The 13879-nt window shown below is 18.7% G+C and overlaps 1 protein-coding gene across 6 annotated transcripts in view; it reads left to right on the top strand.

Annotated features, from left to right (window-relative positions):
- Positions 1-13879, top strand: part of LOC108002378 (voltage-dependent T-type calcium channel subunit alpha-1G) — a 198385-nt gene that overhangs the window by 115747 nt on the left and 68759 nt on the right. For all 6 annotated transcript variants that reach the window (XM_062081494.1, XM_062081496.1, XM_062081495.1 and 3 more), the window contains 5 exons: positions 1725-1897; positions 6290-6630; positions 6942-7163; positions 7254-7383; positions 9815-10116. In XM_062081494.1, the coding sequence (XP_061937478.1) occupies positions 1725-1897; positions 6290-6630; positions 6942-7163; positions 7254-7383; positions 9815-10116 (1168 nt within the window). The remainder of the gene's footprint in view (positions 1-1724; positions 1898-6289; positions 6631-6941; positions 7164-7253; positions 7384-9814; positions 10117-13879) is intronic.

Raw genomic sequence — 13879 nt, 5'->3', positions numbered from 1 at the left:
ATTTAAAAATTTTTTTAATCTTATCAAATATATATTCTATCTATAAAAATAAATAACATTTTATTGATTTTTTAATTGTTCTAATTTAAATAATTTCATTTTATTTTTTCTATTCCTTTTTTTTATGTTATTCTTTTATTTTATATCGAATAGAATTATTACATTTCATTCCATTAAATTCCTATAAAAATAGAAATGATTAAAATCTCTGACAATGCTATTACAGAATATATTAAATGATATTAAATGCTGCTTCATTGGTCTTCCACTTAAAGAATAAAAGGTTCTCATTTGAAACAGTCCATTAATTGTTGTACTATTTATTTCTTAATTCCTACTATTTTAATTTTCTATTAAATAAAAATTCAAAAATAAAAATAAAAATATTATATACGACGATTTTATTTCATTTATCCAGAAAAGATTATTAAAAAATTTTAACATTTTTAAAGCGTGTACAAATTAATTAAATAAAATTAAGATTCACTTTAAGATTGAAAGATTTTGGCAATATAAATTATTTAATTCATTATTATATTTCATTTTTTATTTTTATTCTATTACATTTTATTAATAAAATACAATAAAAAAATAAATAAAAAAAAAGGTTTAAAAAATCGTTAAATTTTTCCAAAACAAAGAAACGAGAAATTTCTTAAAAAAAATTTTTTTTTTAATTTTTGTAAAAAAATCTTTTTAAAAATTCATTATTAGACGATAAGCATTATTTTTGAATACATATATATATAAGAGAAATCAAAATAAAAATATAAAATATTTAATATAGAATATTTATATATATTTTTTTAATTGTATAGATTTACGATTGAAATAATAATTTATTTCTATATTAATTAAAATATTATTTGAAATATAAAAAAAATTTTTTTATTTAAAGTTCCTTATAAATAACAATTCAAGGATATTTGATGATTTTGGAGACAGAAAATTATATTTATTAAGATATTAACCATTATTGCATCTGCATTGTCTAATTTATGTTATATTGCAATTTTTTAATAAAGTATTTTATGTTAGCATTTTTTCTTTATTTTTGCATATAAAATATACCAATAATTTTTCACAGAAAAAAATAGGGATACATTATATATTTTTAAATATATATTTAAAATAATGAAAAAGAGAATATTATAAATAAAGTATTATTTTTATGAAATTCTATTAAATATTAAATATTCTATTAGTATTATTATAATATATTAAGTATATTAATAATGAATTTTCATGAAAACATTTATATTTTATATTTTTTGAATAAATATATTTTTGTTTTCATATTATTTTTTTATTTATTTTTTTGTTAAATAATAACCACAAAAAATAATAACAATAATTAATATAAATTTACATATAAAATACTATATAAATAATTATGTATAATATATCTAAACAAATTATTTCAATTAATTAATTAACAATTTTTTTCTCAAATTCGAAACAAATCTTCAAATATATAAATATGAAATATTATTTTATTTCAATGAAACTGTTTTAACAATTATTTTCGATATTTTTTGCTCGAAATATATCACTATATCACTATATATAAATATATCACTGTAGTACTATACCAAAGTACATAATAAATGAACTTAAACGCTGCTTCATTGGTCCTCTTCACTTCAAGAATGAAGAGTCATCCACTTGAAATTATCCTTTGCCTGTTTCATTCATGCTGCTACATTCATACTGCATGTTCTCAGATATATCGCACACCTGTGGCGAAGGGGGAAGAGGAGATTAATGAAGAGGTACCGAGTGTATTTATACAAAAGACAACAGAAACGTGAGCAGAATTTACTCAAGGAACAGCAACAACACGGACATCCATTTCGAGGAGGTGTACCCGGTTCTGATCCGAATAGATTACCCGGAGGTAAGTGTATCATATCAATCTAAGTGGGATTAATCTTTTACAACATTCGATTTTCATATGTTAAATCTTTTACAACGTTCGATTTTCATCCATATGTTCGAGTTTATTTCAATAGCAACATTTTTCTATCAATTGTTTCTGTTTATTTGTATTCCATTTTAAAAATAAATATAATAAATGAACTCTTTGAAAGAATTAAAGTGATTCTTTGAAAGAAATTTATTCTTTGAATAAATGTAATTGATTTTTAAATGTTATTGTAAATAATTGTACACATTTATTTTAAATGTAATTGTATTTTAAATGTTATTGATGTTCTAATGCATATTATAAAAATAAAAAAATTTCAATTTTTACTTTCTCATTTTTGATTTTTACAAATATTATGAATAAAAAATTTAAAAGAAAAATAAACTGTATAATAAATAAAGAAATTAATTAATTAATTATAATATTAATTAATTAATTAATTATAGAATAAAATTAATTAATTAAAGGAAAAATGATTAAAGAAATAATTTGAAAATAATCATTACAATAAAAAAGTATTTTGAATTACATAATATAATTGACTATAAATATTCTTATTAAATTAAACAATTACAATTATTATGCTTATATTATATAAGATAAGATAATTAACGATTTATAAATGTATGATTTTTTCACCAATTTAAATTTCTTTTTTTTTCCTTAGTTTTAATATCACATTGACAGCCATATTAGTTTATAATGATTTCGTTTATAAAGAAAATTGAGAAAAAGATTTTAGAAAGAGAAAGTTTTTGAAATTTCTTTAGTGACACTAGTATTATTATTTAAAATTATTATATATTTATAATATATTAAGATAAATATTTTAGACATTTTTTTAAAAGATTGTATTTTTTTCATTAAAATGAAAATTATTTTGTAATTATTAATGATTAAGTTTTAATAATTAAGTTTCTAAGATTAATTGAAAGAAACAAGAAAATTCTCAATAAAAAATCTACAGTAACCTACAAAAATATTTAGAATAGTATCTTATACTTGAAATTTACTGAAATTTAATTTTAATAAAAATTTCCGTGTATATAAAACATAATGAAATAAATATATTTTTCAAATAAAAAATCTTTTTGAGAGAATGAAATCATCTTCAAATTTTTATATGAATTCAATATTTTTATTTTGAATACAATTTTATTTAAAAATATTCTTAAAAAGAGTAATAGATCACTAAAATTTAAACATTCTATATATTTAAAATTTTAATTCTACATATTAAAATTATTGATTATATTTGATAGAACAAAAAGAGATAATAAAAATAGATTAGGGGAGATTGAAGTTAAAAATTCCGGAAATAGATATTCCGATTATTATATTTTTAAAAACAATTTATATCATTTATCGATATATTAATAATATTAATTTTTTAAAATTTTTTATACTTTTAAATTAAATAACGTTTAAAAACATGTTGCAATAGAAAATATAATATAATAAGTCAACATAATAAGCAGAATATTTTTACAAATTATGTCAATAGGAGCTATTTGTTATCATGACGAGGACATGATATTATTGTAACAATTTGCCTCCATTGCAAATGTACAAATCGTTTCTGTCATTTTAACATCTAAAAATTTTAAATTTTGTCTTCTTAATTTACTTTATTTTTTTATATTTTATATCTTTATACTTTTTATTTTATTTTATTTTATTAATAATTTACATAATTATTAAATTATTATTAGATTATATCATATTATAGATTATTTTTACTAAATTATTAAAAAATTATTAAATTATTTTTAGTAAAATAATCAATAGATTATTTTTTATATATTTATAATATTCATAGTAATAGATATTCATAATAATTATATTTCTTTTAGTTTTTCTTAAAAATAATATGTTTTTATTAATTTAAAACTTAAAAGATAAATATTATTAATAAAATTGTTTTTTATTTTATTAGAAAATGAAATATTTCATCAAAAACATATTTCTTTAATAATAACTTACTCTAAAAGATTAGTTATTTTATTGGTTCACGATTAAGTTAATTGTTCCATTTCGATTAATCATGAGTAAATAATATGAAAAACCTTTTACAATATATTAAATATAAAATATAAAATCTGAAAATATAATAATTTAACATTAAATTAATAATATAACATTAAATATATTATAATAATTTAACATTAAATTATTCAACAATAAAAAGAATAATGGTATTATTTTTCCAAAATCAAAACTTTTTTGATATTTTTGTCTATATTATCTTTTTTTTCATTTTAAAGAATCAATTTTATTAAAATTCATAAATATAATATAATTTTGTTAATACTCCTATCTTAAAATAATTATTTAAAATTTAATTCGATTTTAATATTTTTAATATATTTTTGTATTTTTAATATATTATTAGAATTTTATTTACAATGTTTGAATGTTTTTGCGAATCATTTTAAATTATAAAATGATCATATTGATTCCATTTCTGTAACTTTTTAATTTGTAAATTAATATTTTTATTTCTACATGGAATAATCGATATCTCGATAAATTGAAATATCAAGGAACAATCTTAATAAAAAAAAAAAATGCTTTTAAGAGACATTCAAACTGTCTGTGATTCATTTCAAACTTCAGAGTATTTTTATAGGGATGAACACACATATTCAAGGATTCTTAAAATCATTGGCGTTTTTCTCACGATCACTTTAGAATATCATTTTGAACTGACGCTATTATTTTAAGAATAATAGGAGATCTCTGATGATAGATAGAAGATCTCTGATGCTTAAAACAATATGATTAATTATAAGATCAAGGAACAATATTTATTTTATTAAATGTGAAGAAATTATATAGATTTTGGATTATATGCTAATTCAACAATTATATATAAGCTATAAGATATGATATCTTAAAAATATGATTAATTTATGTATTAATTATTTATTTATTTTTATTAAACTTTTTTGTTTTTATCATATTACTTCAGTGGATCGTGTATTATATATTGTATTGTTTATTTATAAGATAAATTTTTAAATACAAATTTGGAAATATAATTTTTATAATATATATTCTTTTGATTTTTAGACTTGGGAATTATAGAATTGTTTGATAAAAAGGAAAAGAAAAGATAAATATAGATATAAGAACCAATATATAATTAGAGAAAATTTTATTTCATAATTATTCAACATTTATTTTCAGAGAAAAGAAATAAAAAATAAAAATAATATTAAATAATAAAATAAAGAATAAATATGATCGAATAGAAATAAAAAAATAAAATTTTGTATAAATTAATTTACATAAATATTAATTTACATCGTTATATTATATTATATTTAAGAAATAATAGAAAATTATATAAGAATATATTAAAATGGACAAGAACTAATTATCAAATTATAAGATTATAATTAAAATTATATTAAAAAGTTCATTTCTTAATTATTGAATTAATTTTCACATATTTACTATTTTTTACTAATCATAATATAATAATGTAGCAATAGTAATTTATATTATTTTATATTATAATTAGTAATATTAGTAATTCGTATTATATTAATTTATATTTAATGTTTATTTATTATTTATATTTAATATTTATATATATTTATAATTATATATTGATATTAATTATTTTATTTTGTTATTCATTATTAATATTACTGAATTTAATTGTAGATTATTAAATGTAACTCAGTTTGCAATCTGCGATTGCAAATTGATATGTTCATTAGTAATTAATGATCAATGTAGAATTTTATTAAATGAATAAGAGTTATTAATATTATATTAAATAAATTATATATATAATAAATTATATAATATTAATAATAAAAATTATGAATAAGAATGATAAAAACCACAAATCTATATTACTCTTTCATTAAATATTCTTATGATAAAATATTAATTCCAAAGTAATTTTAATAATATATAATTTTAATAAGTACAAAATATACATGAATTTATTCTTGAAACTTTATTCTCCACTATGTTCTTCTATGTTCTGAGTTTATAACAAAAAATTAAAATTTTATAAATTAATGTTATATATTAAAATTCAAATGAAAAATTTACATAAAAATTTCATTGAAATTGATCGATAACAAGCATCGAATAATTTGTAAAATTTATAAAGATTTCTTTAATACAAATTGTAAATATCCATGAAATGACTTAATATGAAATATTCGTAAATGTTTTTCCACATTTATCGACTTCCATAATTAATATTTCTAGAGAACAGTTTTTTCCCCGTGAAAAAACGATATATTTGATTCCCGACTCTCAATTGAACATAATTGATATCGTTGAATTTCATACGACCCATTTTAATATCGTTATTGTTCATGTTATTATTCCAACCAGATAGAAGACTCCATCACGGTAGATGTCCCAGACTGTTGGCGGCTTTGGAATATGCGGAACAGCAGCAGCAACAGCAACAAGGCATTGGCAGTGGTAGGGGATCGCTTACTGATTTTCAAGCAAATAGTCCTCCAACGCAGACTGCGATCCTTGCAACCTCGATTGGAAATAATGGCGGAAGCAATGGAAATTTGGCGATTGCACCTCGTGCCAGTCCTGAAGTATCCGAAGCAGATGTTTCTTCGAATGTGTGCAATCGTATGGGGCTTCATCGAACTTCATCTGTTTCTTGCAATGGAAGCGATAATATTCTTTCGAACGCAACCGAAGCAAGCATTCAGGTATGTTTTGTTCATATATGGATTTTATTTTAAATAAAAATAAAAGATAAGAATAAAATTTTGAAAAGACTCGATACGAAATTTGAAATAGTAGGGAGGAGTTAAATTAAAAATTTATCAAAACCTATTATCTCTTGATTCGTTATTCAATGTTTTAAATTAAATTCCTTATTATTATATGAATTTTAAATATCCTAAAAAGATATAAATTTTTTTAAATTATAATTATTAAAATATTAAAAATTTATCGAAATTCATTATTCTTTGTTAAATTTAATTCTCTCTTAAAATTGAAAAAACTCTGCCTTCAGACGAACAATGCGCTGCTAAGTCCGCCTTGCACACACTATCGCAGAAGAAGCAGCGTGATGTTCAGCGACGTGGTGTTGCTGCACGGTAGCAACAGTATCGGTAACGCGTTACAGGCTGGCACGGCGGTTTCGCCCGGCGAAAAGAACGTGTGTTCGAGCGAAAAAATGACGCAGACCGGTGACGGGAATGTTTGGTCGAGTCCGTTGCCAGACCATATACAGGTATTTTCTACTGCGGCTCTACAAAGATGTCGGGTCCTACCGACTCATTTCCACTGACGCGTAATTTGTCATGTGCACGTGTCATCACAGATGCAAGCTGAATTGGGTGGAAACGAAGCCATGACTTGTCAAGAATTACTTGCATTAAGTGGTGCTTTAAGCGCTGCATTACCGACTGGACAACTGGCATTGGATTCTTTTCTTAATTCGCTTACCAAAGGTAAGTTCTTTTTGTTTATTTTTGTTTTTTGTTTTAATTCTTTTTCTTTAAAGAAAATTTTTTTTAAAAAAAGGACGAGTAATTATAGTTTATATTTTTTACCGGTTTTAATTTAAGTTTGGAAAGAAAATGGCATAAATAAAAATATTTTTAATTGAATGAAATTAAGAGTGAAATTAAATTTTTCCAGAAAAATATTTATAAATATGCTTCCAAATATTATTATATATTAAATATATTTTATATAATATTTATTAAAATATTATATATTTTATTCTCAGATATTATTCGTAAATTTTGTTATTAATATTATAATAAATATATTATTATTAATATTATTATTTTTAATATTGTTAATATTGATAAATCATTTTCTATAATTATTTCATTATTGAAAAAAAAGATGATTTATACTAAATTTTTATAAAGCATGACTTAAAAAAAATATTTATATATGAAATATTTTATGTATTTTGATTTATATAATCATAAAAATTTATATTTGAAATTAATACATAGAATACAATAGAATTAATACAAATATATAGAAATTATATATGCATATATAATACGTAAAATATGTATAAAATATGCATAGATATCTAAATTGGAAATTAATATATAAATATTCTTAAAAAAATTTAACAATTAAAATTAAAGATTAACAATTAAAATTAAAGAAAATTAAAATAATAATGTTAATGTATTTATATATTTTGATTATTAAGACAATTTAATTTCATATTTCAACTCAAAAAATGCAAAAAATATATGAAGTAATAATACCGAAAGTAAAAAATGGAAACAAAATAAAAATTATATATAAAAGGATATAATTATTATATAAAAGAATATAAAAAGTAATGTAATACAAAAATAGTCATATAACATCTATTTTTTTTTTATGATAATTTTCGTCCAACTTTTATTATTTCATATTTTATATTTTCATAATTTCAATTTTATTGAAGAATGAAGATATTTATTGCTTTATTATTTTTTGTATTTTACTACTTTTTTACATAAATTATAATTATAAGATTTATTAGAAATAATTAATATTTCATATTTAATTTTTTTCTGTATTTTAATTTAAGAACTTAAAAAATAAAAGAATTAGATTTTTTAATGTTTTTAATAACAGAAATAAATTATTCTCAATAAATTGATTTCATTATTTTAATTTTTTCGAACATTTTAATTTTATTTTTATTTATATATACATATTTGTAATAAATTAAATATAAATAAATTAAATAATTTGAAAATATATTAATTAAAGGAATTTAAGATTCAATATTGGATTATAAAAGATAATTGTTTATTAACATATAAAAAAACTTAAATTAATGCATATAATTTAATTTTGTTTTTTATAAGTTTTGTGCGTATATTGTATAAATACGATAGTTTATTCATGAATTGATGTTTATATTTTTAATTTATATTTTTAAATTTTTCGTTTTGTTTGATATAATATATTTTCCTTTTATTATTTTAATTATAATGTAATTGTAACGTTATAATTAGAATTATAACAATAATAATTATGATAATCAATGTTACAAGCAATTCACCCATATTGTTTGTTATAGATGAATTAAATTAACTTCATTATATATTCTACAAAGCAATAGAAAATAATGCTTTCGATTTAAATTAATTATTTTTCATTTCTCTTAATATCTATTATATGAACTATATATTATAATTTCTTAAAATTATTAATTATCTTTATAAATATATTAAATTTATTCATAAATTTTTTCATAAATTGATATTTTTTCGTAAAATATTGTAATTTTTTTGATATTTTATTTTTTATTTCTTATATTTATATTTATACAAATTTCATCATATTTTCGTTTATTATTAGTTGAACAAGAAAGATTTATTGTTCCTTTTATGATATAAAAGAAAAATCTATAATAAAAAAAAATATCAGATCTTATAGAATATATACCGAATGTATAGAATTTTTTATATATTATATATAATATATAATTTTCAATTGTGAATGATTATACAGACTTAATTATACGGAAAGTTTTCAAAATTATATATATATAAAATGATTAGAAAATAATTTTATATGCAAAAATAAATAATTTTATTTTTTAAAACTTTATAATATTATATGTAATTCATTTTTACAATATTGGAAATATTTAATATATTTTCACAACATTTAAAAAAATTAATAAATTAAATATATTTTTTGTTATTTTCTGTATGTAATTAAAATTTATCGTATCGAAATCAGCATTGTTCAAGTTACTTTTTACTTAATACAAAATATAAACCAGAAAAACGAAAAAATTATTATAAATAATAGATACAAATCTAAAGAAGAAGATAGAAATCAGATAAATAGAAATATTCAATACAGTTACATATAGTATATATATGTATAAAAAGAAATTTATTTTAGGAATAACAGATCGACATATTACTCTAGAAGATCGCACGCAATGGTTAGCTTCGGACATTGATAATTGCTCCTGTTGCTGTGAACTCCAGGGCATTGATCAATGGCCAGACGAAGGTGACAAATGGACGAAAAGTTCCCGTGCGAAAAGATTCCTAAGAAGTTGTGGAAATAGTTGTATTTGTGCTATAAGATGCATAAGACGGTTGATCAAGAAACTGGTCGAGCACAAATATTTTCAACAGGGTATCTTATTGGCGATTTTGATCAATACTTTGAGCATGGGAATAGAATATCATAACCAGGTCAGTGTTTTACCTTGTACAACAATTATGTAATATGTCCACTGTCCGGATTCGAATTGCATAGTTGGTGAAAGCGATGATAATTAAATTGATCGATGGAAATTAAAATTGGAAAAATGAAAATTATTAATTCTTGTAATATACAAAGTTAATTATATTATTTAATATCTTTGAAAGATTGATAGTCAAAATAAACATTGATATACAAAAATATGGATCAAAACTTATTTAAGTTTTAAACAATTAAAGTTTATTTAGAGAAAACGAGACAAAATTCTATCTTTGTTATATCGCTATATTGCATTTTGTTTATTTCATTTCATCCAATGCAAATTTAAATAACTTAATAAATAAATTTCGATCAATCAGTTTTGTATTAACTTTTGTTTTACTGTTTAAAATTGATTTTTCAAAGATGTTTTTTAAATATATTATGGTAGATTAATATCAAAATCATTTCTAAAAAAAATTTTTTCATAAAAATTGTATATTTTTTTTTATCTTTATAAAATCATATAAAAAAATATTTAAAAAAGTCATATTTTATGGAGTAGTTTGAAATTAAGTTTTATTCTGTAAAATGAGAATTATGTTCACAAAGTTAATTCTGTAAATATATATTTTTATCTAAATATATTTTTGATGATTTCTTTTTATACACATAGTTACATGTATATATTTCTGTACATAGATAAAATTTTTATTATCCAATTTGAAATCCATTTATTAGTAATTTTTATTAATGAAGATAATATTCAAATTATTTATATTACTTTTAAATAATGTAATAATTTTTATTTAATTTTATTAAATTTTATTTATTTATCTATTATAATATATCTATAACAATGTTAGTTAGAAAGATAGAAATAATTTTGAATTAATATTGTATAATTTTAAAAAAATTTTGATAAAGATATGAAATTCGAATTATTTAATTTCCATTATTATTATATTGAATTTTTTGGATTTCTAAAATAACTTTAATAACATATACTATATCGTTTTCACTAATTGTATTTTTCAATTTATGTGTTTTTCTTTTATACAATTAAAAGATTTTTTTATATATTTTTTTTCCTTTTTATTTTTTTATTTTAAAATAATAACAAATGTTTTAATTATAATAACATGCGATTTGTAAATATTTTAATCATCGGCTTTTGTGTGTGCGTGTGTATATTTCTTATTTTTTAAATATTTCAATGTATTTACATTGCATCAATTACATTTATTTAATGATTTTTATAGATACCATTGATTTATTAAAAGAATATTATGAATATTTAAAAAATTGTCAATGTAAAGTTGAAAATTAATTAACTGCTGAAAATTAATTTAGATTATCCAATGAATGAAATTATTTGTTTGTTTTTTATTTAATAAGAATAATGTTACAATTCAAAATGTTCAATTTTAACTTATAGTATAGTATACACAATACTTTATTAATACTTTATTAAAAACTTTTAAAATCTAAAAATTATTATAAATAAACTTAATATAAAAAAAATCAATTTTTTATTTATAAAATAGTTAAATAATATTTTTCTATCCTTTTATTTCAAATATTCTATCAAAATTACGCAGTATTTATAATTCAAAATGACATAATCTCAAATAGTATTGGTTATTTAATAATTTTTATAATTTTTAGAATAATTTATTATAATTAAAATCTTTTTTCGAAATTTTATTCGATTTTTCTTTATATATATTCGATATATTTGGAAATTCAATTCCAATATTTGGAAACTATATTCAGAGAATGAAATTAATTCGTCAACTAAGTTGTTTCTTAATTGGAAATGGACACAAGATATAACTTCGATTACAAAGTTAAGAATTAATGGAACTAAATTAAGTTAAGTCGATTTTAGTTGTCGTTGTTATATATATGTGATATAAAGTATTTTTATTACGAGTGTAATGATGCAATGCAATGATGCAAACAGAGATAATTTATCTTTGGGTAAATGAACTATTATTATATTAGAATGTTAATAATATATTCGAAATATAAAATGTTTAATAATTTGGATGTTGAATTTATTTGTCTTACGCGATTTATTTTTATGGTTGAATAATAATTTTTCTCTCTTAGAATGAATTTATTTATTTTTATATTAAAAATATATATATATAACTTTCGATTATCTTTATTTAAATTAACGGACAGTGAACTTATAGAGAAATTATTTTTTTGTATTATTGTTTGAAATAGATTAACCCCTTGTCTTAAAATGTTTTCAATAATTATTAATTTGTAGAATTTTTATATATAATTTTAAATTATATGAAATTATATGAAGGAGAAAATATTTCACAGATTTTACGATTTCGATTGTAAATAGAACGGTACAATTTTTTTTATTATTTGATATAGCTTATAATTTTATATAAAAACATATATCTAGAAAAAATTAAAGAATTTAAAAAATATTATACAATATATACAAAAAAATAACATTAGCAAAATTGTTTTTGAAAATAATTAGTTTAAAAGATATTTAATTTTGGTAAAAATTTAATATAACAAAATGAGATATATTTAGTAAACGTATAATTACTATCAGATATTTTAATATTTTTTTTTAGAAAAGAAATATTAATATATGAGATAAATATATAATTCCATTTGAAATCTATTATTGGTTTTAAAATCTTTGAAAAATTTTCACCTTTGGAAAATAATGTATTTTTTTAAAATTATTTTAAAACTTTTTCTTAGCTAGATAATATATCTTATATAAATATGTATATAGAAATAATAGAATATTTTTGATTTTCGAAATAAGTTGTTGAAACGTGTAAGATTTTTAATTTGTTGAATACTTTAATTAGATATTTTATATAACATTTATTATAAACACAACAATATAACTAATATTTAAATACACTTCTGTTCTTTCATATTTTACCTTAATCCTCTATTTCCTCATTTTTTATCACGAAATATATTCCTTCTATTTCTTATTCATTCGATCAATCATTTATTCAAGGAAACTCTTAGAAATTCTGCAGAAATTCTTAGAAAACACTCAATCACGTTGTTGATCTTGAAAACAAGGTTCTTGTTTATATTCTAACACTTTCATTATTGCTCTTTAATGAAAAAGTTGTTCACGAGCCCAACCTCGAAATCTATCGCTTAATACAATTTTTGTTAATCGAAAGGAAAGCATAATTTAAAATAATCAAAAATAAATAAATATGTTGCAATGCTAGACCAAAGATAATTTATCATTTCCTAATATATAAAATTATTTCTAATGAAAATAAATAAATTAGAATTTTGTGTAACAATAGCAAAAAATAATTATTTGAAAATCTAATTAATATTTGTTGTTGCATTAAATAATATAATAAACTGATAATAATAATATTGAGATTATTTTGAATTTATTTTTCACGGCTTTCATTAAATTTATAGTATAAACATATTCTTTTCTAATTTTTTTTTAAATTTTGTTGTAAGTAAAATTTAATAATAAAAAACATAATTAATGAAAAAATATAATTAAATAGAAAGAAAGGACAAAAATGTTAACTTTTTGAAAGCAAAAACAAAAATTGATTTCATTCTTGAAAAAATATATCGTCCATTAAATCTTTCATATAATCTGTAATTTATAATCTAATAAATTTTTTGTTGTTTTATTAAATTATGGCATTATACATTACATAAAATCTTTAATTTTGAATTGATCTGATTTTTATCATTCTTTATTTGAAATATAAAATTAATCAATTTATGGAATTT

The sequence above is a fragment of the Apis cerana genome, linkage group LG11 (assembly GCF_029169275.1).
Source record: "Apis cerana isolate GH-2021 linkage group LG11, AcerK_1.0, whole genome shotgun sequence".
NCBI lineage: Eukaryota > Metazoa > Arthropoda > Insecta > Hymenoptera > Apidae > Apis > Apis cerana.
This window is presented reverse-complemented; position numbering and strand designations above follow the sequence as displayed.